General features: G+C 35.6%; 1 protein-coding gene across 5 annotated transcripts in view; it reads right to left on the reverse strand.

Moving 5' to 3' along the window:
• The window catches only part of CHD9 (chromodomain helicase DNA binding protein 9), an 80,881-nt gene that overhangs the window by 17,273 nt on the left and 37,006 nt on the right, over positions 1-26,602 (reverse strand). For all 5 annotated transcript variants that reach the window (XM_009950512.2, XM_086469282.1, XM_086469281.1 and 2 more), the window contains exons 4-25: positions 23,484-23,630; positions 22,201-22,269; positions 22,057-22,112; positions 20,545-20,662; positions 19,962-20,048; positions 18,425-18,562; positions 16,083-16,204; positions 14,590-14,833; positions 13,281-13,457; positions 12,262-12,405; positions 11,496-11,751; positions 10,442-10,652; positions 8,126-8,321; positions 7,187-7,354; positions 6,438-6,617; positions 5,209-5,319; positions 4,331-4,527; positions 3,361-3,560; positions 2,689-2,848; positions 1,624-1,713; positions 477-580; positions 239-356 (exon numbers count right to left, since the gene is read on the reverse strand). In XM_009950512.2, coding sequence (XP_009948814.2) covers positions 239-356; positions 477-580; positions 1,624-1,713; positions 2,689-2,848; positions 3,361-3,560; positions 4,331-4,527; positions 5,209-5,319; positions 6,438-6,617; positions 7,187-7,354; positions 8,126-8,321; positions 10,442-10,652; positions 11,496-11,751; positions 12,262-12,405; positions 13,281-13,457; positions 14,590-14,833; positions 16,083-16,204; positions 18,425-18,562; positions 19,962-20,048; positions 20,545-20,662; positions 22,057-22,112; positions 22,201-22,269; positions 23,484-23,630 — 3,293 coding nt within the window. The remainder of the gene's footprint in view (positions 1-238; positions 357-476; positions 581-1,623; positions 1,714-2,688; positions 2,849-3,360; positions 3,561-4,330; positions 4,528-5,208; positions 5,320-6,437; positions 6,618-7,186; positions 7,355-8,125; positions 8,322-10,441; positions 10,653-11,495; positions 11,752-12,261; positions 12,406-13,280; positions 13,458-14,589; positions 14,834-16,082; positions 16,205-18,424; positions 18,563-19,961; positions 20,049-20,544; positions 20,663-22,056; positions 22,113-22,200; positions 22,270-23,483; positions 23,631-26,602) is intronic.

The raw sequence follows: 26,602 nt of genomic DNA on the forward strand, positions 1-26,602 counted from the left end.
TGTTAACAGTAAGTTGCTGCATTTTTCCTTTAACTGTGAAATCCCAAACATCAATGGTTCTGTTACGCTGTTCCTAACTTTCCACTCTGCGGAAGTAAAATCAAAGTAATATCCTTCATAATTATAACATCAAACGAGTATAAAACCAGCTAAGAAGAGAATGAATTACAACACATAAATCCAGTCTCGTTTACTTCAAGGCCCCAAAACATTCATGCCCACTTTTAAGTGCTTATACCCATCAATGTAATCATTTGCTCTCTGTTCAGCAGCAACTGCTTTTTCATCTGGCTTGCCAACCCTTTCCAAGAAGCACAACGCTGGGTCTGCTCTGATAGTGTTGTATTTTTCATAACCTATAAAGGAAAAGAAAAGTCCCACAAATTCAACTTTCAGAGTAAGCTATAAAAAACTGAGTGTAGGGTGTTTATATTGAGGGGCAGGGAAATATATACGTGGTCATCCATATTACTCACCATGTTTAAAAACTCCAATTAGAAGGGATTTATCTGCATCTACATCCCACCACTCGGCAGGAACTTCAGAGTGATCTGGCTCAGGGACCCAAACATCAATTTCACTAAGGAGAATCACGAACAGCGCATCAACGTCAGTAATATTCAGAGGAAGAAATAAATTTTGATTTTCTCTTTGTAGATTCGTACTTTAGGCGAGATTTTTAAGTGTCACTCTTTGAGCACACGCATACAACATTCCATGTCAAGAGAACTAATTTGAAGATTACTTTGAAGGTTGTAAAGAGTCCTAGGACCAAAATGTTTAATTTTTTATAGCACTTTTGTTATTTAATAGCAAGTAAGAGTTAAGTAGTGGATGCTTACACTACTAAGTTACGTAAGCCACATAATACAATATTAATTTATCATTAAGAATAATTTTGGTAACCTAAGGAAACAGAGGCATACAATTCTTCACCTCTACATTCAATAAGCCCCTAAAAACAGCAGTACAAAACACCCAGACAGCTTCAGTATTTTGTATTTGGCAGAGACCAGTAACACGGAAAGAATTATGAAAGCAGAACTAGGATACAATATTCTTCCCCTCTCAGTAAACTCTGCCAACTCCTAGCAGTCTGTGCTTGCAAAACTTAGCAAACTAAGGATTATCTGCTTCTGTGTTTAATAGCACGAGACGGACTGTTCTTCCACAAAGGTCTATAACAGCTTTATGAATCAAATTTAAAACTTTCTACAAGCTCCTGTAGCAGCGAGTTTAAGAACTTCCAAACGACAATACTTCCATTAAAAAATAAATATAAAAAAATTAATGGAACATAAAGCACATAACGAAATGTGTGCAGAAACAGGCAGGGAAAACCCATCAATTCCAATGTAAAGTATGTAATTCCATCTTTCACTCACTTTTTCTGTCTATCATTTTACTTCCTATAGCTAGACTCATAAATAGGAATCAGGACTTCCTCATGTCAGGTTGAGACAAAGCATTTAGTAAACTAAGAGTAAACAGAATTTTCCTCCCACCTAAGGATACAAATACTTGGTTTTAACATTTCTTAATTTAGGTCTAGGAAGATTTCTGAATTTTCATTTGACAGTTTACATTTAAAATAAACCAGCAAAAAACCTCTCTATAGTTCACCTGGCATCAATTCCATCAAACACCTTTTGGAATTCATTACCAATGACTTCTTGTTTTAAGTAATACAGCATTCTTACTCGAAGCAAGACCCTAAAAAAAAAAACAAAAACAAAAACAAAAACAGAAATACAAATATTAGCACACTAAAAGCTTTCAACAGTTGTGGGTGGTTTTGTTTTGTCCTTTGTAATGTAATAAATCTTTCAAGTAATTTTCCTGAAATGTACTTCCTTCAGTTACAAGAGGGGATAAACTCCAATTCAGGTCACCTAACGCTTTTTATTACAATCACTTTTACATATTATTTTTTTGTAGAAATTCTTTCAAATCCTAGACAAAGACCAGGGCCAGCAGGACACTCCTCACTTGCTTCATAAAATATTGCCAAGAACAAACGGCTCTTTCCCTTTTCCTACTTAGAAGATTCCCTTAGGAAAAACTAAGCGGGCTGACAACAAACACCTTTCACATCACCTTTTCATTCCTTCTCACTTCAAATTTGGTGCATGACCTCAAAGGCTTCTCCATGCTTTATCTCAATGCTTGATTATAGCTGTATGAAGTTTTCAAGCAGAGTATCTCAAGTTTTGCTACAGAAAAACGATTTATCCAAAACAAGCTCATTCATGGCTATGCACAAGCTTTCAACAAGACAGTAGCGCAGATTCTCAGAAGCCTAGAAAACATGCCAGGTCAACAGCAGACAAGATTGAGGAGCAATGACTTCAGTGTTTTCAGTTTCTTTGCTAATCACTCCCAAACTGTTTAGTCCTTTGGCTACGACATGGCTCCCCAAACATGCTAGCAAGATCTCTCTAGCTTTCTCTGTGCAGACACAAACAGAGTTTCTTTAAAAATGGTAACAGAATTATTTTAAATGTGAAATACTCAGTTCACCTCCTAATACACTGCAACCTATTTATTCTAATCAAGCTAACACCATTAAAACTTGTTTCTTCATAGTGCCACAAGTATTTTAAAGTCTTCTAATACAATGAGGAATTAGAAGAAAAAAGAATCTTGATAGAAACATTGGAAGACATTCATACTTCAGCTACTGCTTACTTGTTGCAATGGTGTTTTATGTGCTTTTTGTATCCTTCATCTTGCAACAGATGTTCTGGATTGTATTTTCGAAGCCATTCTGCTTTGTGTATGTCAAAAGTGCTAGGCTGGGTCTTCACTTTTTTTCCTTTTCTTCCTCTAGGCACAGGGGCTGATAAGCCTATAGAATTTAAAATATAATACAGTAACAGCAACAGGTAGGCTTAGATCCCTGTGATACTCACAGTTCCTATATCCTATCCCAGTATTGTGACCTACAGTGCAGAAAAAAATACTAGCATTACAGCCTCTGGATATGAGGGTTTTTTTTTCTCTTTTGTCTCTTAAAGCATCTCTGGAGTACATTTCACCAGCTAAGGACAAAGCAGGAGAGGGGCAAAGATAGGAGAGTGTGTTGTCACCCACTATGAAACAGAGTATGTTCTTATGAACTGAAACGAAAAGAAAGCTTACACAGAGTATACCAATCCATCAATCCATTTGTGTAAGCCATCAAATACAAAGCAAACCAGGCATGACACTTTTTTTCCCATCAACTGAATTGCGTATCTCAAATAAATTCCATTCATTTAAATTAGGACACATTCAGAGAGAAATTTTAGCTGTTTTTATTTCAGTACCACAGGCACATGTACATGAAGGTGTTTAACTGCAGGAAGTCTAAGTCCTTACCGAGATGATTCTGTAACTCCCGTGTTTGTCCATCCTCTGTTGGGGTAATAAGATCCCATATGAAACTTTTTATTTTCTCATCCCCTCTGTAGTGAACAAGACAATAGGCTAATAGAGCTCGGCAAATTATCTCCACGTCCTGTTCATTTAGTTGTCTCTTGAAGCGACCATGTGACAAAATTTCTCTCCATCGACCCCACCTAGTCCAAAGTGAAACAAAAATCAGCACTTAGAAGTGAAACACTTGGGTAGCCTGTAGATTTCTGTTACAAAAGGGAATTTCTCTGTAAAATATTTAGCTTTCCACTTTCTTCTTTCAGCTTAAGTTACTGAGCGGAAATATGAAAGTAACATTTGCAACAAAACTCCATCTATTCAAATAGAATTTTGAACAAAACTTGCCTGTTTGCAAAAAAATATAGATGATTGTTTTAGGCTTCTAAGACACAAAACTGATGGGAACTCATACTGATGAGCAAACACAGTCATTTATCTTATAAGGTGAGAAAATTTTTATTTCCAGACCAACGTACATGATTTAAATAGGCTTAAAATAACTGGTTAGATTTTCAGTTCCTATTTGCACCTCACAGAAATACAAGATGTTTTTCAATTATGAACATCAAGTCACCTACCAAGCCTTTATTTCAGAGATTTATTTTATTTACAGAGTTCTGAGCCTGCCTGTACCGCTTACTGCAGTGATTTTTAGAAAGACTGCTGTAGTGCCCATGTTTAATGTCATAATCTCCTTTGAAGAAAGGTTTTCACCTCTCTTCCTTTACATTTCTTCAACTGCAAATTGTCAGAAAGATTTATATAGGATGCCTGATAAATTCACATAAACTCATATACTAAATAAATCCTATATATACACAGCAGGTTACTGCCAATATAGCTAAAAGTTATTGCATAAATACAATTTAGTACATAGAAAAATATCATGAATGAAGAAGGATGTACGCAATACCCATAGACCAGCAAGTTTTTTTCCACCCGAAAGCACTCTGTTCTTCCATAGCCGTTGGAACGGTCACAAGGCCTGCGGAGTTTTGGTTTATCATCACCCTCGCTCTCCACTTCAGACAACTCTGCCAGCTCATCTTTTGTAGCACTAAAGGGCCGTGTTTGTTTCCTAATTCTTGGGGTATCAATAACCAGGCTGTTCTGCAAAATTTCAAACAAACCTTATCAGAGAAACAGTTGTTAAGTTTTTCTTAAGGAGACTGCTTCAGTTCAGAAACAATTTCTATCTAATGTCATTAACAGGTATTTTGTAAAGATATCACAGTAAACACCCACAAAACAAGTAAAACATGTATTTAAGGCAACAAAAAATGGGTTTCATACCATGATGCTAATATATTAGTTAAACAATACTGAATACCTCATCTAAGTGGAATACTTGCACAGACTACACTGCAGTCTCTGTGAGTAAAAAGGGGCACTGAAACCTTTTCAGAACTGACTGCATGGGAATGCCTTCAAGTACAGGACACAACTTCCAGTATCATCAAATTGATTTCATTCTTAGCTATTTGGCAGATTCCAGCCCAGGATTTACAGAGAGAAACACGCAATCACACTTTCAAGCACTTCCAGGTCCTTGACAAAAATCAAAGACCTCCAAACTCTTTTGAGACAGCAGGGAGCTAAGAAATAGTGAAGCTATCAGCAGACTGATTACCCATGCACAAATTAACTATCGCAAAGAGTCTGATTTGTTGAAATACTAATCAAAAACCCACCACAAATTCTACACCTGCTATTTCAGAATTCAACAGCAAGCACATACTGGAAAAGACGTTCATAAAAAAAAAAAAAAAAAAAAGAAAAAAAAGTACTTACTCTACCACTGATAGCATCTATATCTATTTCTGCCTTTTTGGCCCATTTCTGCCAGAAGTTGGGATCATCTAGTGAAATATCAGTCCTGTTTCCAGATGCAACAAAACTAGCCTGTAATAAATAAAATTAAATCTTACCAACACCATACACCGAAAGTTTGCAGAGTTTGAATGCCTCAGCGCTGTGAAGACTGCATAACCTTATTTCATCAAAAATCTCCCTAGCAAATGTTAAGACTTTAGAAGTTACATACAATGTAAAGCAACTTAGAAGTTCGCCTCCTCCTTAATTTTTTAAAATCAGATCCATAATATATCAGCAAAATCTAATGAACTTTTATGCACCATCAGGAGAGAAGAACATGAAGCAGCAAGATTCTTCTGCTTCTAAATTACTTCAATGGAAGAAAATAGAATCTTTTGAAGAGGCTTATCAGCATTTGGGGATTTCATCTCATGCAGAAGTACTCGCTTGAGGGAAATTTCAAAGGAGTGTTTAAACTATCAACAATCAAAGCTTGAGAGTATGGAATAAGCTTAATTTCAGAAGGCATTTAAAAACTCCTGATACACTGCATTTGGGAAAAAGAGTAAACATCTATAAAAATTTCTAACTCTTTTAGTAAAAAGACAGTGACGATGGTCTTCTTTAGAAGTCCATTTCTCATTTAATCCACAATCAGCAAGTTATAAGAGAGCTTAAATAAATGTATAAATAAAATTTATAAATATTGTTATCTTAAATATAATAAATATACATTTATATTCTTACACGTTTTCCTTTTACTTTGCCTTTGTTGGAAATTAAGGAGCCCAAATTTGCATTTTTTAATCTTATTAATTATTGTCTTATATACATTTTCCCTTGCTCTTAATACATCTGAACACAAATGGATCTATAAACAAAATGGTTTTAATATTTTTGGTTAATGCCGTCCATTATATCTCACACAAATCCTAGCCCTTTCAAAAGCAGCATACACCTACTAGTCAGCTTTGCTCAAGCACGCTCTTCACATCTGGCATTTACACAATCCGTACGTGCAAATCTGATTTTCCTATGTGCAGATGTTAATATAAACACATAATGTAAGAACCCAAGAAATGTACCCAACACACACACACATATTAAATAAAAGTAAACGTAACTTTAAAAAAAGCATAATCTTTACAACATCCAGTTACATTTACAGCTCTATATTGTCAAACAACAACTTGCTACTTCCGCACCTTGGCAAATGTGGAGCCCCTTCCTTCTGATTCAATCGTGATAGTTTTAGTACGACGCTGCAGAATTTGGTCAATGTCTTCCTCACAGAATTTAGAGCCTTCATCTTCTTCGTCCATAATGGCACCATATGCACCTCTTCGAAGCAAGTCTTCTATTTCTTTTTTGGAGAGTTGTTGGATCTGAACAAATAAACTAAGTTTTAGACAGTCAGGAAGTCTTTTCTATTTATCTTTCCCTTTCTGATGTTTCTGCAACCTAACTGTGCTTTATAATTTATAAACTTAAAATCTAGATTATTAAAAGCTAAGACAAAAGTCTAGTTGACAGTTGAAATAATTTGTTATGTGGTTACAATACACATTTTTACAAGCACATGTCTTTTTTAGTTTGGGTGTTCTCAACACTGTGATGAACACAACTTTAAAAAAATTACCTGTTAATACTACCTGTAAACCTCATCTTATATTAAAGTAACACATTATATCGATCTGAGAAGATATAACAAAACAAAGGGAAATTTTTCTCCTTGTTTTGACATTATCTACCTTGAACCTTAAGAGGCAAGAAGTAGTAAAAGATCTATCAGACTACCTACATTTAAAAATTAGGTCAACTATATTTTTAGTCCACATCAGAAAATGTAACAGAGATGTAAACGACAGAAATGGTAGCTTCTGTAATTTAAAATAGTTCCAACACAATTACAAAAGCAAAAGGAAAAGTTTTTTCAAGAAGTAACTCTACATACCCCACCAACACTGTTTTCTCTTCCACTCATACTCTGCAAGACAGCCTTATCCAGTCCCAGTTTCAGACTTGCTCTGTCAAACATCTCTCTTTCATAGGAGTTACGCGTTATCAGCCTGTAGACCTTCACTGCCTTGTTCTGACCAATCCTGTGACAACGGGCTTGAGCCTTTTGAGGGAAGGGAGAACAGCAATAGGAATTTAGACTTTATCTAGGAATAAGATACAATTCTTAAGAAATTGTTTCTACTGCAGCACAATCTGAAAAACAACACTATGACTCAAAAGGAAATCAATTCAAATTTAAGTAAGAGGAAACTATCAGACGTTTTCCACATTGCGAACAATTATCTAAAAACAGTGTAGTAAGTAAAATGCAGATGAATGATCTGTGCTGAACGCTACTGAAGGGTATTTCTCTTGCAGTAACACTAAAAGACATACTAGCTCATAAGCTACCTGATCCCCAGATACAAATGGTAAAGGAGTTGCAACTTGAGAATAGATTCAATTTCAGCACCCAGTTCCTAGATTTGATTAATCCACTGTTTCTTAATAGATATTAAGTCTTTTCTATATATTATGTTTTAGCTGAACAGCTCTATTTCCATAAACTTTGTTAGTATATGCAAAATCTAATCCCCCATTTCATAGCATCATCAAAATCTTAAGGGTTTTTTATCAGCTCACTGGCTTAGTTTACCTGTGTTGTGCTTTTGAAAAGTAATCAATTTGAAAGAAAAAGTTAGAACCCAGCCAAACCCAGATCACCTCTCCTATCCAAGCAGGAAATACTAATCAAAAAACATTAAACATATGCCTTAACCCCTGAACATTTTAAAATGACGCATGTTCAAAACAGACAATACTCAAAGTGACCAAATTTATATCAATCAGGTTTGACTTCTCACGCCTCATTATTACGCTCAAAAGAATTTACCTGCAGATCATTTTGAGGATTCCAGTCAGAATCAAAAATTATACATGTATCTGCTGCAGTCAAATTAATGCCCAAACCACCAGCTCTGGTGCACAGAAGGAAGACAAAACGATCAGAATCCGGTTTGCTGAACCGGTCAATTGCAGCTTGTCTGAGATTCCCTCGTACTCGACCATCAATTCGTTCATATAAGTATCTGGAAATAGCCACAAATACACACACACAAATCATTACAAAATTTTTCATCATTTAAAGGGGGATTAGAACAGATCTCCTGCTTGTATGTCTATTCTTTACAGTAAATAGAAGTGATATAAACTAACTTTGATTATCAGTGGCTAAAATAATCAGGAGTCATGACAGAACCCTCCTATCTGTAGTACTAATACATATCAGCAAGTCCAAACATCAAGCATTTTAAATCAAGCTCTTCTAAACTTTGTCCATGAAAGCAAGGCCCTGATTATACATACCACAAAACATGTACTACCAAGGCACTTAGGTGCATTGAAACACACCATAACCTTAAGTCTTGTGGGGGGCATTTACAGGTTTTTCACATGCTATTATGCTTGGATCCCTGCCTACGCTCACAGAACCAGGACAGTGTGCTTTTGTATTATATACCAAATTGTCTGGACATGTTAGGAACAACCTAGTAATCAGCAGAAAGCAGTACTTGGTGAGCTGTCATTGGACAAACTGCATATTGATTCTGTCAATATTAATAGAAATGGAACAAAAATGACATGACAACACCTCCACCAGTCTTTATCAAGGACTCAATGAATCCAGGGCTTCCTAAACTAAAACCAGCAAATTTAAAAGCCTGAGGTAAACCTGTCATTTGAGTTACTTTTGGTAATTACAAAGACTCCTATGAAGCTTCTGAAATCTGCTTAAAAAGGAAGCGAATACTTCTGCACATTGTAAATGAAGTAAGATGCTGAATGTGTATCTACTAGTCAAAAAGCCTCGCAACCACTTTTCTTCTAATCAGCTATAAAATGGCACAGCAGATAATCCACAGGACCACAGGCATTTTGGCAGGCAGCCATCTCCCACAGTCATGAATTCTGTTAAGCAGTCATGTGTGCATTCTAACATCTCTAATCAAACGGTAGCATAGACCAAGTTTCAGCTTCTATGAATTTTAGAGGATTCTACCTGTAGATACGATGCACTCGTCTAGATGTTACATCATTACAGAAAAAGGAATATTTTCCATACTGGATTATAAATACTACTATGAAGTTAAAATTAGTCTATTAAAACAAAACAAACAGACTGTTGAGTTCTCAGTTCAAATAGATACCTCTGTGAAAAAAAAACATAGAAGCTACACAAAATCATCACAGAAAGAGGTATTAACATAATCTACTAATGATTTTTCATTATACATTCCAGCACCCACTGCAGGAAGGCTTGACATTTTTACCTTTTTTTTTTTTTTTTTTTTTAACATGTTTACTCTGTATCACTGTATAGTTCACTGACAAATACACACTTCAAAACAGTATGTACATTCCAACAAATGGACTATTGAAATAACCAGAACTATGGCTTTTTACAGGTTTTCAGGTTGATACAGAAACTGCTGATTGTAACCAAGTTTAAGGTTAGATTTTATGTGCTAAGGCTTTACACACAGTATTTAGCCACGTGTTTAAATAAGCTCTTAGTTTCCACGGACTCAACAGTATAGTCAAAGGGTGCTATTAAATGTGACAGCAAAAGCCGATCTAAGGAGCTGCTTTATGGCTGGCAGTTCAGTTCTGCTGCAAAATTCAAAGCAGTAATAACTTAGGAAAGATACGAAACACATTTTTATTTTTACATTAATAAAAACCAAACCTCCTGTTGTTTACCATTGTGTACTTAATATTCCGTTGGGAGTAAGGAGCTGCATTACCCCATGCGGACCAGGCTCTAGGTAAGGAGCACATTCTATGCTTCCTGGGGTATGCATGAGCAACATTGAGCTTGAATCTACTTAGTTCTTACAGGCAACGTATAAACACCCCATTCATACAAGAATGTTTAAGGTAAAGCAACAATCTGAAGGCACATGATTCACTCAACAACCTCCCTTTAGTTTGCTCTGAAGTTTTTCATTTGTTGGTGAATAAACGATAAGCCATCACAGAACACATCAAGTTACACAGGGATTAGCCAAAAAAAACCAAAACAAAACCAAAAACAAACAAAAAAGATTCCCACCTTTGGTATGCTGTAATCATTAATCCTATACTAACATTCAAAGATATGCCCACTGAGAACAATATACCACAGGAGACAGGATATGCAGTATCTTACCTTTTATGTATAAGGTAATCCTCCAAAATATCAAGGCAGCGCACCATCTGAGAGAAGATAAGGACCTTATGGCCTCCTGCTTTCATTTTTGGAAGGAGCTTATCAATAAGTACCAATTTACCAGCAGACTGGATCATTGCTTGCAGATGGAAGTCAGGAGCACTTGGGCTATACGTTTCTTTAAACTCTCCAAGGATTTTCTCTTCAGCACCTATCAAACAATGTATTTCTGTATCTATAGGTATATCTACACAAATATCTTTTTACACATAGAAGCCTAAGTTACCAAAATCAGTCCTTGTACTCTTGGATATCTCGCATTTGCCACTGCTGGAGACAGAACAAAGTTCTGGATGGATCTAAAGTCTACTAAGAACATATATTTCCATGCTCTTTGAAAAGCAGTCTTAAGATTTCAAGGAGAACACCACAGAAAAAACACCTAGAATGAGGTAAACACCATCCCCTGCAAACTGCAGAAATGAAAATACAACTTGTTCTCTAGTGTTGTGTAAAAAAAACCAAAGAAACACAAGCTCTTCTGTCTCTGTGATATTTTAAATGGACATGAGTCCTAAAAACTTTGAAGACCTTTCCTGAAGTCCCACTATGATTTAAATCATAGCAAAAACATTAAGAGCTTAAAGTGTATTTTCTTGCAAGCAGAAAAATCATCTAAGTTAGTTATAACTGAGAAAACCAATGAAAACTGACACAGACCATATCACTTGCAAGAAGCATTAATTTTAAAAGTTAGCTCTAGAAGTTCTTCTTTATACTGCTTTTAAGAAGATGTAACATTTCCATGAGATAACTGCTTCTAAATGTTCTGCGAAATCCTACAAAGCAACGAGTTCATGTTTCAGGCCTCAAATATGCAAACTGCTTCACAACTTTGCCTTACATCTATCAAAAAAGTGCTTCCACCTAATCCAATCCTTGGAAAGTCTGAGGAAAACGTCAAAGAATTACAACAGAAGTTCTCACGTATTTTCAATAAAAGTACAAAACTAGCTAAAAAAAGAAAAACAATCAGTCTTTATCATGTATTTACCTTTGATGAGATAAGGGTGATTACAACACTTTCTAAGTTCCATCATAGTGTTAACCAGATTGGGTACATTTGCTTGGCCTGCTCCTTTGGATAAGAAAGCAAAATTTTTCTCCAAAATGGCTCGATAATATTTCTTCTGAATATTAGTTAGTTCTACTTCAATTATAGTTTCCTCCTTAGGAGCCAGCTTTTTTTCCACATCTTCCTTTAATCGTCTGAGCATCATGGGCTTCAGGATAGCTTGTAGCTTCTGAACCTAAATGAAACAACAGTTTATTGGAACATGAAAAACTAATAGTGTAGTCGAATTAAAAATTTTTGAATGTCGTATCACTGATTTTTTTTTTCCTAGACGCGAATAAAATATTTTCCAGATGGGATATAGACTTATTTTTAACTCCAAATCACTGAAGATAATACTCCAAAACAACAACAAAAAAGTTATAGCAACAAATTGCTTGTTTGCAAAGACTCTGCCTACAAAACCAGAAAACTTCAATCTTGATTATTCTCACTATTTACTTGTCTAATTTACAAAAGCTACCCAAAAAAGTAAAAATCATTCTTTAACATAAAATATTACACTTAACTGATTTCTACTGCCTGCACAGTTCAGAGAAATTGTGTGATGAAGTAACTCATAGGTGGTATGTGGGGAGTGAAGGGGAGGGTGGGGAGCAATAACAGTTACTACCCAAGAGTTTTCTTCCAGGAAGTCAACTCTTACACACTGAAGCTCAAAATGAACTTATTCAACATGCCATACCTGTTCCTCTGTTTTAAGGTCTCCAAATTCTTGCATGAATGTAGATTCAGCAGGAAACCGCAATGGTTCAAGAAAATGAAGGAGGCTAAATAATTCTTCTACTGTGTTCTGCAGCGGGGTACCCGTTAACAGCACTTTATGCTCCTATAGAAGGAAACAAATCTCATGTGACCTTATCTGCACACATTTGCAAAAATATTTGTGTTAATTCTGAGCATCACAACCTGAAAATACCAGTTCTGTGTGTCACTAAGTACACGGGTAATACAAATAAACAGATCTATAAAAGAACAACAAGAAGTATTTTGACTACTTTTCTTTAAATTCTGTCTTCCTATATCTGTAATGAAGAAATGAGTGAATGCTTCAACATTTAATCCTCCCTCTCTGTAGTACAGAAAATATACACTAAGCATCTATCAGAAAGCAAGATTACTTCCAAGAACATGTAGCAACACGTACATTAAAGTAATAATGAAATTAAAAAAATCAACGCAAAACCAGCCATGACACACCTTGTAGTAATGCACCAAAAGCCTATTCATGCTAGTATCTGCTTTTTAAAATCTTGCACTATATCAAATAAAACCTTAACTACAAGACTAGACAATAAATCTGTTTTAAGTTCTACTACTTGCTTTTATTGTTAAATAACTTGTTTAAAATACTTTCTAGGTTTTTAAACATTAATTACTGAATAAAAGCTTGCACAAAATCTATTTTATTATTATAAAGCAAATTTTAAATTAAATCATCATCATAATCGAAACAAACTATAGAAAAGTATTACCAGAAATAAGATTCTGCTTACAGTTAGAACTTACCACACTTTTAATTAATCAAAAACATCCAGCATCAGTTATCAAAAATACATATATTTGAAGAGAGTATTAGGAGTAGATATCTCCTGAGAAAGACTGCTTGAGAGGTCTTTTTTGGCAGGTAAAACCAATTTGTGATTTGTTATTGTACTCTACTTAATTAGAATCAAATTCAAGAAGTGAAATACAGTTACTCACAAGGTTCATTAATTTTAGTCCTTCCAAGAGTTTGCAATTTTTATTCTTCAGTCGGTGAGCTTCATCAATAATAACGCAGCGCCATTCAATTGCATTTAACTCTGGACAGCCACCAAGAATCATTTCAAAAGTTGTGATAATGGCTTGGAATCTGTAGGTACCTCGAATGATACGTCCCTAGAGATTCATCAACACAAAATTTGTTACGTTACCTTGAATCTACTCAATTTAAAGATTTTGCTGCTGAAATTCTATCAAGAGCCAGACATCAGATTTTACATTATAAATTGTTTGGTCATCCCATACACATTTATTACATCTCTATAACTCTGTAATTAATACAAATGAATAATTATCCATAGCCACAAATCCAGTATTACCTAACCAACGGTAAAATTTTAGCAGTTTCTAAATTACCGATATGACCATCTGATAAAAATGAAGGTACATGTAGATAATACCACACTTTTAACCCTGCGAAAATCTGAGATACTGACAGGAAAAATCCTACAGTCAATCAATCAAGATATATGTCACTAATACATTAGGCACTCATACAGTAAGTAACAAAAATATCACCTGAGATCTAAAGGAACACTTAGTAACCAGCTTACTCTACTCCACTGGTCTGACAAAGAGAATATGTAAGGCCTTCAATGAGGCAGTATGCAATAACTCATGAGAGAAACGATGTCATTTTAGCATTTAGCATTACTTAAAAAAAAAAACTTTTCAGCCTTATCAATTTTGCAGAAATACCATGACAGTTTCAAAAAAATCTTTATCTATGTAGAATATATAGAAAAGGCAAAAAATCCCGTTATAACAGTCAGATTTCAAGGGTTTTTCCATGTCATTTAACATGAACTATTTTCGAGATAAAAGCAAACTGTACACAGACGAAGCTAGTTTACACTAAGAAAAGGAATCAACAGCTACATAAAGGTAACATAAGAGCTTAATTTGCTGTATTTTTGTTCACACTGCTCTTCAAATTTAGGACCCAACTGCAACCACCTGTGTACACTTGAATCTCCACACGAGTATCAGCGTCACCGCTATTCAATTGCCAAATTCCTCAGCATAATGAAACAACATACATCCTGCTGCAACCACTTTCACAAAATTCCCTGAGCAAGCATATGTTAAAGATTCTGGCATGTAAAAATCTTTAAAAAAACCCCACATCATGGAATGTAAAATGACTTTCACCAAGACATACATCCAGATAACGTAAAGCATACTTTTCATTACTACTACCTGAAACAGGTTTTGGGTAAGTAATTGCATACAAGTGACATTACAATACCTGGGAGTCCCTGAAGTACATTTCATACTGCTGAATCATCTGCCTGCTGATCATACTTCCATGATACACTACAACATTAAGGTCAGTCCACGTGCGAAATTCTCTTTCCCAGTTTGTTATAGTGGAAAGCGGAGCTATGATCAGAAAAGGCCCTCTTATACCAGCCAGGAGGATTTCATAGAGGAATGTAATTGACTGAATGGTTTTACCAAGACCCATTTCATCTGCTAAAATGCAATTTCGCCTGCAAGTAAAATATATTTATTTGTTATTAGCATCAAAGAAAGTACAGACACTAAAGGTGTTACTCAGACAATTCATAAAAACAAAGCTCAAACATACCGGTTTAAAACAACAGCCAAAACTGAGGCACCGTAAAAGATGCCTGCGAATGTTCCCTAGTTATGGTGAAAGAATGAACTCTGTACACCAAACCACAAGCTTTCAATCATGTTTAGCACTGGCAAAACTGGAGAATGGAATATTCCATGAGGTTCTCCTAGAATAACATTCCAGAGTATTCTTTTGGGATACATCTGCCCTAACTAAAGGAATTCAAATTAATACAGATCTACATGTACACTCACCTTGACAAAACTGCTAGAATTGATGAACACTCCCTAAAGTCACAGACGGAAAGTGCCCCAGCTACACTCACATAAAAGGAGTGCACTACAGCTTCACTGACAGTTTCCCCTCTGGTTTTCAAAACAGACAGATGCATACAACCAAATTACTACATGAGTACGACTAGGTGCTCACCCTCAGCCATACAGTCCAGCCCTCCACTCTGTTTGCACAAATGCTCACATAGCTATGTAGTACTTGACTGAGAACTGAAACAAAATTTTCTTTTGCATGTCCTGCAACTGTATGGCAAAATGGTATACTTGCTGACATAATCTCTATAAAGGACAGGCAACTGATATTTTGGAAATAAAGCAAAAGCAGGAACACTCATGAATAGAAGTTCAACCTGGATACAGAGAAAATACACTGTTTTGGAAGAAAGCTTGAAAGTGATTATATCCCCATTAATATACCATAGCATTCATCAGCAAAAATTAAGTTTAGCTTACAATATGGAAAATGCAATTATTTACTAGCCTTATTTTTGTAGAGAGGTAACTTTATTTGACAGACATACTAATTCTAGCTATCACTTTGAAAGATGTAAGTGTTTCCAGTTGTTACAAAAATTCTGAAAGCTCGTACTTTGGTCAAAGTTGCTTTTTGTTTTAATTTCCTCATATCCAACAAAAATTTATTTTCAGTTAGGTTAGTTTTATTCTTTTAAGATTCGTTTTTTGTAATTCTTATTGATAAAATCATACTTGTACACCCAAAGGAAGATAAATTTGTTTTCTCCAGTTACACCCTTTTAGCTATAAGCAGAGAAGTTGTTAAATTTAGTTAGAACAGTATTCATCCCCACTAAGTGATTCACTCCATATGGTTTAAAATTTACATTAAAAAACATTCCATGCATATACCTATTGTACCAGTTGAACAGAAGCCAGTTAAGTCCTTCCAGTTGATATTCCCTGAGCTGATTGCCATTTTTATATTCCCTGGACTGTTCTATCTTCTTCCAGGAGTTTGGAGGCGGCCGGTCCTTTAAGGGAAAGATTAATACATGTGCAAGTTGGTACACGCTTTATTTTTCCAAAATATTTTAACCCACTATTTCCTGAGTGTAACAATTTAGAACGTAATTATTCAACCTAAAAACTGGGAAGGTGTCATTGTTAATATTACTTACTAGTTACTAATCTGCAGTAACCCAAAATTTGTATTTATTTGTCTATATAAACTAGTACTTTTAAATTAATTTAGGACTATATTATAATAATATCAAGCAACTGATTTCTAAAACAAAGCATACAAATAGCTTGGCACTTCTAACATGAAGCACTAACTCATTTATACGAGAAACTTCAAGAATATATCAAGTTTCACTTTGGAAGCTCTAAGAACAGCTGTCCTAGAACCAGAGCCAACCAAGTTATTTGGGACTACCAAAATCCCCAAAGTCTAAGTAACTCTGGATGCTGGTGCTATCCTCCTGAAGCAGTCTGGGCAATCTACACTGAGGTACTGTGATCCTGCCCTTTCCTTTCAGTACTTGTCCTGGTCACTGCTGATCACTCAATCTAACCGTTAGCCAATTCAGGAAGCCAACACCAGGAACACAAGACAGTAGACTTGTGAGTAGACTTCAGTTCCCTGAAATCAGTTTCACCAAGGGATCAGATGAAAGACAGTATCAGCATACACAGGATCATGACACAAAGGACGCAACAGAACAGACTGTAACAGTATCGAGGTGTATCATCTTAATGTCCCTAGCAAGCCAAAGAAAAGCTGAGAGGCTACATATATAAATAAATAAATATACATATACACAGATATGTTCACATTAGTTCCCCAGCCTGGAGACTCAAGAGGCTGGCCATTAGCTTAGCAGGCAACTTTGTAGAGAAATCAAAGTTTTTGACTGATACTAGGTAAGGTTTCAGCAGAAAACACTTTCTTAAGATTGCTTCTGCATCCCAAAGTGAACAAACTCACACATTCAAGCAAAGTATTTTTAGCAAAAGCTTTTCTGATGAGCTGTACTTCCCCCCCAACCCCCCTACATTTCTCAGTATTTATAAAAGCTTGCATTCTCTAGAGCTAGACTCATACAGCCTTATCTGGCAGCTCTGAATTTTAGATTTGAATTTTATATCTCTTTATTGCTAACGTCAGCATCACCTGACACCAGGTCTCTGAGCAGCAGCAGCTGTCCCTCCCCAGCAGCTGTGGCTTCCTCCCCTCACCCACAAGCAACCATCTGTCCACTCCCCCACACCAGGAGCAGCCACGCTCCTGCTCGCAGGGCTGCAATCAGCAAATACTTTCTTGTACTTGCTGGAGCCTGGAACAAAAAATACTTGTTGCTGATGCTAAGATGACTGTCAGTTGTACAGCTATGCTTTAATCATCTTTTTCTCTCAAAGCCAAATACGGTAACAGAGCGGTATAAAAGCCCTGCTTCCTACATGCCAAAATGGCAGGATGTTAAATACTAGAAAAATGAACTAAATATAACACAAAGATGTTAATCGTGACTACTGCCATTATCTGTAGATGGAAAACCCATTAAAATAAAATCCAAAGCCTACAAATTAAACCACTGTGCCTATTCAGTTACGTAAAACAAGTAAGTTAGAACAAGTGTTGTACTACATCACACAGGACATGTCTTACTCTGACAATGACATACAGGATTTTAAATAGAACTATTTTGTTTTCTCCTACTCTATGATACTGAAGATTGATAATTTCAAGATAAAACACATTTCCTTATTACATGTATTTCACTTCCTTTCAGCTAGCCCTTTATGACAAGAAGAAAAATAAAAGCAGGAAGTAATTACAAAACCTGCTGGACAGATCTCAATTGCCAATTTACTTCAATGTTGAAAAGATTTAATGCTGTTCTCTATAAAAGGATGTTTATACTTTATTCTGTTTTCTTGTCTTAATGGGGTTTAGATTCTGTGATAGACAGTTTCAATGTGCTGCTCATCACTCAGAGGCTCAGAAAGTTATAGCACTTCATAGTTTTTGCTAAACAAAAATCTGTATTTTTTTTTTTTAAACAGAGTGACAAATTAGATGAGAATACTTTTCTATGCCTACATGAAAATATTATTATTCCTAGGTAACAAGGCACACAGACCCTTTACGCAGAATGTCAATAAGCCGTACGTTTTAATACAGAAGTTTAAAGTTGGGAAAACCAAATCCAATTTACCAAGACAGACAAGTAAATTAGATATAATTTTACCAATCTCCTTGAGTCAGGCCTGGAAGCTTGCAATTGTTCAAATTCTTCTATTTTTGCTTGATCTACGTCTTCTTTCAGCTCCCACGTACTGTCTTCATATGGCAACGAACACCACTTTACTAAATAGTAAATAACAGGCTGCAGAAGAAAATTCTGAATGTTATCAGCTTTTAATTTAGTATAGAGACTGTTAATATGCCTTACTATTCAAGTAGCTTACATGAGAGTTGGAACAAAAACATGCTACTGATACTTTCTCAAATGTTCGGTGTAGATTCTTGTTATCTGCCTACCTATCCTTGGCTTCCCATACTCTTCCACTTGTCATAGAGCACTGGAGTACTTTTCCATCCCACTTAGCCGCAAGTAAATCTTAGTCTTAGGAAAGATAAATCACTACATTTGTGAGGTTTGTGGAAATGGGTGCGGGGGGGTTGGGGGTGCAGAATTAACTACAGAGGTGCTACCCAGAACATTTCCTCCAATCTCCAAATGAGGCTACCTAAGCCTAAAACAAAGAGCCTGAGAAAATTCCTAAAACAGAGGTCTTCTCAGCAAAACAGAAAGCTCGGCAACATACATAAAACCTTAGCAAAAGTCTCAAATACGGAACCAAAGCAGATTATTTTCTTTTGATTCAGTAAATAAATATTTAAAAATCAAATAAAAAGTCATCTTTCAAGAAGTTGTGGGAAAGTCTTATGACAATAACACATTTTTTCCAAAAGTGTAATAATGCCAAATCTGCTACATACAATGAAAAGTAATTTTAACCCTCATCCCTGCTTTACAAAGATTAATACAGAAATTACTGGGTAAAAGTCTGCTCATTTTGCTATCTAGAAGAACAGAGTAAGTATCACAGCTATCCCAATAGCCTTAATCAACAACTTTGTCAGTCTTTGTATTCTGCTTGCCTCAGACTCTTTCAGAATTCTGGCCATTTATTTGCTTGATTTGCTTTTATATATTTTTTTTTTTCTTTTTCTAATCTCATGGTTTTTTTCCTGTAATAGCTTTCCAGAAGAGGTATTTTAAGGTGTTTTTTTTTTTTTTTTTAAAAAAAAAAGGCATTTTGATAAATACAGAGGGAAAGGTCCACTGGTGGCTACTGAAACACCTCTCGACCACCAGTTGCCTAAAGCCTAGGGACAGAGTTAGAGAGAGAGGGCAACACTACTGCCCTGCCTCCTTGTGCTTTTTCTCAGCAGTCACCCCTTATCACTATCACAGGACAGCACATGGGATCTGCCTTTTGTCGGAACTCACAAGGCAATTATCAAACCTCACATTTACGTCAGTAACTAATTAAGCTTTTTCTACTATGACCTATTAATACTAATAAATATATAAGCCATTGAACTCTAATTTCTATTTCAAAATACATGGCTAGCATAGGAAACAAGATAGTCATATCTCATTAAAAATATTATTAAAGCTTAAAATCGTTAAAGTGTTACTTTGAAATCTGCTAAAACTACAAGTATCAAACACTAATGCAGGTGTACCTTCTTCACTTGCTTTAAGATATATTTACCTCACCAGTGTCCTTATCTTCACAAAGAGATACTTCTAATACCCGGTCTACTTCAACATAGTCAGGATTAAAAGGTTCTTCTTCCATCTGCAAGGCAAGATTCATAAAATCAGCAGAGGCGCAAAAAAACCTGGTACATGCTCAGACTCAGTCTCATTGTAGACAAAATGAATTTGTCAGTTGGAAATTAGTGAGGGTTTTGCACACACCTTAAAATCTGCCTGCCCTGCTGCCACACACCCCACCCCCCGCCTTTATTTTTTTTGGCAACTGGCACTGAAGAGGGATTTGACATTAGAATAGAAAAAGTCATATAGAGAGAAACTAGCCATACTAACACCCACTTTTAAATGGTTACCCAAACAATCTCAATTTTAAACCATGCAAGTCAGGTTAGTTTAGTGACTCCAGAAGACTTTCTCTTCAAATTATGTTAAACAAACAATCCCTGCTGCAACCAAAAAACCCAACCCCGATGGTTAATTTTTACTTCTCAACATTCTCCTGTTCTATTTAAAAGTGAACTATCAGTCCCAATTTTACAAGGAAAAAAAGCTTATTTAATTGTGTATTTCATACTCACATCTGCAAAAAAGTGAGCTCTTTGTGCTTGCCTTAGTTTGAACCGTTTTATTTTCTGCTGGATTCTTTTATCCTTTAAAAGCTGTTGTTCTGTGGCCCACTCACAGTGGAGATAGGAGCTAAAATTACAGAGATTAACATATTAGTGAAAGCAAAAGCTTACTATCTATTTTTAATATATTATTATTATAATGTATTTTATAAACTAGAATATCACTCCAAAAAGAACCTTTTATCATTTAAGACAAAATTCACTGTAAAGATCAAAGATTTATTCCTCCAAATAATCATCTTACAGCATCTATTTAAGGCAGTGGTTTTGGGCTAGGATCCATAGAACACTATGGATTCACAAATTTCTTTCATGTGTCCTAAGAAGAAAAACATGCACGCTTAAAGTAAGCTTAAACAAATCAAGTTTAAAATCTGACACCTCTATCAGAAAGTACCCAGAGATATAAAGTACTTAATATACTGGATTTAGCTTTTTCATGTACTTCATGTGAACATCCCTTCACAGGTACTGCTGAACTATGTAACTGAGCCCATTAAAAGCTCAGTGAGAACCACCACAGCCCATGGCAAAAAGGAACATGACATCAGATTGGGTTGGGAGAAGCACGAAGTAATAGAGTCAAAGGAAGGAGAAAGCATTGCACCAGTACCTACACCATCTAACAGTAGCCCAAGTGAGCCTTCCTAAAGTTAGATTGGTTTGACAGAAGTAGTTCTTCCTCATCCCCCCTTTTCAATATATTTCCATCACTTTTTAAGCTTTCTAAAGATATCCTAGAAATAAAGAAGAGCTATTGCTGGTTATTACTCATTCTCGGACTAAAAGACAGACTTGACCCTTTCAGAAGACAGGAGCTAAATGGCTTCCAGAAACATGTGACTCCAGGGCCTCAAAAAAAATTGCACTTACTAGCAAGAATCTAATGAATTTAATTTTACATATGTAAAATTAAAAATCTCCTTACATTTTCAGCATCAAGAACTGAGTAGTGGCAGGAAGAAAGGTATGAAACTTAAAACAGGAAAATATTTAATTTTAATTCCTGATTCTGATGTAAAATCATTTCTATCACCACAAGTTTTTTTTCTTTTTAGAACAGTAAGACCAACTCCTACATCAACCTCTCCTAAATGTATGACACTGTAAATCTAACCTAGGTTCACAGAATAGCTCTGATTTAAATTCATTAAATTAACATTAGCCTCAGGCACGTAGCCCCTGCTGAATTTAGTAATTATATCCTCTCTAAAAATTCTGTTCTTTTGGCAACAATGGCTGTCAGCTTATCGGCATCGCTGGTTTCACACTACTGATAATTTTAAAATTATAACTAACAATATAACGCAGATTCTCAGCAATATTAAGATTAAATTTGTAAAGAAAAATCTCAAAAGATGACAAAAATTTGGTTGTAAGTAATCTTCAAAATTTAGTACATGAATATGCTACTTATCGTTTCAGTCAACACTTCCAATGAAACAACTTTTTAATACTTACTAGTTCTTGTATTTTACAAAAAACTCTTCTGTTTCTACTGTCATCCCAGCAGATATCTAGGAAAGGAAATTCAGAGGAAATGTAAAATGACAGCTACAAAACCCTTTTTCAAATAAGCAACTTTATCCCATGACAATCACTTACTTCTTTCTTTATTACCCTGGAGGATAAGATTTTGTCTACAATTGCTGCATCTTCTTCACTCGGATTTTCCTACAAATGCAGGAAAACAATGACATGAATTGCAGTAAATGCCCTCTCTTCAAACCGATCAGGCTTAAAACTTTCAAATGCAAGTGGCTTGTTAAAAGATAAAAAATAAAGGCAAACTTGTTCTCTACCAGCAGCATTCTGTAACAGTCTGTAAGTAAAACTTAAAATCCAGTTCTATATCCAGAGAGAAATACATGCAAAAGTACAGAAAGTCTGGCAGTTCCAAAGAGCATCAGATGCAATGCTCGCCTGCCAAACACACTTGTAGTGCAAGCAATGGTGACTCTGATGCTTTCCAGACACAGACCCACTGTGAATGCCCTGCTGAATTGATGCAGTGGACATGCCCAGAATTGCATTATATAGATATGGAGAAAAGAACTCTGGCAGACAGGTTAAAACAAACAAACAAACAAAAACCAAACCACAAACAAAACTAGCATGTGTCAAACTCAAACATAATAGATTTACTCTGAATATAGATAACTAACATGCTGTGGCATCAGTCAGACAAGGTCGTGCCTGGGAATTCCAGCAGGGCTTAGGTGTGACAGATATAGGATTGCTTTGCTCTGCCAAGACTGAAGCTGTGGTTCCAGAGATAAAGAACCAATCTTTAAAGATCGCTTCCAATAAAAAGTCACCTTCCCTCTTGGCCAATTTGTTCCAAATCACACTATCTTTCTCCTTCCCTTACAACTTTGGCACTCCTTCAAACACCTAACGAACACTTTTTTTCCTGCTTCTTTCCTGCCACTTTATTTACCGAAAATGGCTCAACAGTGCATTTGAGTACCCGAGGTGGCACAAGTTAAACTGTGAAGTGGAAACCTAAAGGGACAGGGGAGAGGGAGTAGGAGTATTCCTTTAAAAATCTCAATAAACAGAGATCTCCATAGGCTCCATTAATTTCATACTTCTGAAAGTGGTGACAATATTAGCTTTTTTCATATACCCACACAGCATAACACATTATTTGTGATATACCTGTCCTTAGTCTTATCCTTGACTGCAGTTAAGTCAACAAATTTTTATAACAGATTAAGAAAAAATATTAACAAGCCATTTCTTCAGTTTTCAAGATCCTAGCAAGATGTAACATTAAATAACTATGGCTTAGTAATAATAATGTGTTCCTCCCGAATTATGAGCTTACTGAACTACTTGAGACAAATGGAAAGCTCCCACTACAGACCAAGCCAGTTTTCACTTACCACAAATAATTGTAAAGGCTGTTCAGCCGGTAAGGGGGCAGAATTCTTTTTGATTTTCACAGAAACTTTAGCTTCTTCTTCTGATTGTTTTCCTTCTCCTTCTTCAGCATATTTTTTCCTTTTAACTTGACGATTTGATCTTCTCTTCTGCATGCAGGAGAACAAAAAGAAAAGTTTCAGCAAGAACTTCCTCCAACATGAACTGCAAGTTTTGAGACACACTAAGCAATACTTTAGCTGTATCTAAAACCAAAGGCCAACATTTGATAGAAAACATGAAGCATCTAAATGACAGACAGAAAGAAGTAGCCATATAGCATTTTTGTTTAATTTTCTGTTTCATATAAAAAGTTGATATTTTTATTTTTTAGAGCTCAAAAGCAAATGTGGAACAATATTTTCAGGGTATGGGAACAAAGTTGATGTATAACAGATCTCCCATAAGCATCAGTATTTCAACAGTGATTTCATAATACAGCATAACAGCAGTGTGTTACAGTTCAGTTTAAAAATCCAAGTGAAAGAATCAAAACATGCTGAAGTGCCTCTGCTAAACAAAAATTCATGATTTTAATTAGACCATATTTGTCAGATAGCTGATGAAGCCTGATTCGATGGCTAATAAAGTTTGTTGCTTTGTTAATGTATTTGTTTTCTCCTCGACCTTAATCATGCTTGTTTAACAGCAGTATTTGGTTTAATTTGTGGTTTGTCTCTCTAATCTTCCACTATTGTTTCTGCAAGAATCCGAGGACAAGTTCCAGTTGGAGAAATAATATTCAGTCTAAGAAAATAACTCTTTCTCACTCACTGTTTAAGTTTCAAATACTTTGATTATGAGGATATCGCATATCCTTTCCACCCCTCAGCATCAATATATGAGACACTGCATATTTAACCATAAGATTAATTTGTAAAACCATTGGATAAATATTGATAGCAGAATCGAACCAGTCAGCCAGCATCTGAAAACACTGCAATCTGCTTTGGAAAACTGATCACAAAAAAAAAAAAAAAAAAAAATCAGCAAAGTAAACCAGCCTCTATAAAATTAATTATCTTGAGCTACACAGCAAAGTGTATTTTGTTTAGGAAAAGCCACTGCTGGCTGCAATACACTGTAGTAGTCAGTTGGAAGAAGAACAAGTTGTGACTAGAACAAAAACCATAATCAGGTGGTCATACCGGCCTCTGCACAGCAGATATGAAGTAACAGTAAGATTGCAGCACAGGAACTTCTTGACTGTTAAATTCAGCCCTTGGTGTGGCTGGTAGCTTGGTAAAAGGCCTAGCTATACCTGAACAACTACATTGTAAGTATTTTAGTAACATAGACTAGTAACACTACACAGTAAAAATCAAAGAACGGGCAAGACTGTTCTTCTGGTGAACCTGGGACAGTGAATATATGAAACTACTCAATCAGCTTTCTACAATCATGTAGCCAGACTAGCTATTCTTCAATAAAAAGTGAGTGTGTGCGGGCTGGGGTGTTAGCACAAAAAGAAACTTCAGATTTAAACAGACTCACTAATGTGACAAAGTGCCACATCATAGTTAAATCAACAATAATTTGCTGACAGAGGTACAATTTTTTTTTAAATGCCAGCTAATAGGAGCAATGCAAAATGATGTATGAATTAGGAAAAGAAAGATTAAGAACCAGGTTCAAGTTCTACACATTAAGTATTTGCTGAATTTTTCAAAACCTAATGAGACATTAACTGGCATTTTCAATCCTTCTCACTATGTCTCCTCTTAAAGTATGAAGTGATTAACAAGACATCAATAGACATATTAATATATAACCTGAGTTGTTTGTGTTTCCCTGAGCTGAGAAGAATCATCATAAATAAAGGCTCTAAGGCACAAAATAAAGTAGTACCACACATTTTCCCAAGAAATAAATCAATGTATTTAAGGAAGATGCTTACTGTTGAACTAAACATGCAAGACGAATTAGGGTAAAAAAAGACCTAATATTGCCCTCCAGAGCTTAGAAATAGACAGCTATTTGAAATACGAAAAGAAAATCATAAACATGTTCAAAAACTAAGGAGAGAATGAAGTAAGGCAACTTATGTCTTTCCTGTTATGCTTCTCCCAAACTCCTCTGAAGATAGAGAGGGCAGTGCTGTGATATACTGCAGCATAATTTTTTTCTATCCCATGCCATCCCTTATTATCTCTACCCTTTGTTCCCTTCCTGCCAGGATCATACGATTTGGTAATACTCTTTGTCTACCCACACCAGAATTGAAGATGACCCTCATCATGCTGAAAATCAAATATCCAAAAAGGCAAAAGCAATAAGAAAAAAGCAATGACCTTGTTGGCCTACAAATTTGTATCTATCCGATTACAGAACACTCTAGATAAGTTACAGTACTTGAGAACCACCAAACCTGCTTTCACCTCCTTCAGTGTATGAAGCAGACTTTCTTTACCAAGACAAACTCCCTGAGAAATAACTTCATGTTTCCTTCCAGGTAACCTTTACCTAACATAAGCTATCACTTAAGTTAATAAAGAGTCATTCTGGGAAATGGCTTCTGATCCCCTTTTTCCCCGTGCATTATTATCTGTGAAATACTAAAGGTCAACTCAGTATCTCATAATTGTTTTCTGACGTTGTCATCAAATAAAGTAATTCATTTTTACTCAACACCACCTGATTTTGAATACTGATTTAACCTCTGTGGATGAAATTGCCACATGATAAAACCCTGTGCATTTCCAGCATATAAAATTACTTTTAATGGAATTAGCCCTAAAGAAAGAAAGTTATACATCTGTTACTAACATACACCTCAATAGAATATAATCTCTTACAAACAGTTCACACTTCTTTGTGCATAAGTTGCATAAATATTTAGCTATGCTACTATATACCAGGACAATCTATGAAAAAATTACAGAAAGAAAGTTACAAGGGAGGTATTCCTCAAGGGAATGGCTCCACCACTTTAATTCTTGATCTGGCACTTCCTTCAGAAATATTCCATGAGCAACTAGAGCCTATCAGCATATTGATCATGGCTCCCTCCAACACTGCAGAAAACCACTCTTCCAGCTTCTACAGAAGCAGAGCTCAGAAAAAAATAGTAAAATTTGAAACA

Source organism: Leptosomus discolor, chromosome 8 (assembly GCF_034619465.1).
Source record: "Leptosomus discolor isolate bLepDis1 chromosome 8, bLepDis1.hap2, whole genome shotgun sequence".
Taxonomy (NCBI): Eukaryota; Metazoa; Chordata; class Aves; order Leptosomiformes; family Leptosomidae; genus Leptosomus; species Leptosomus discolor.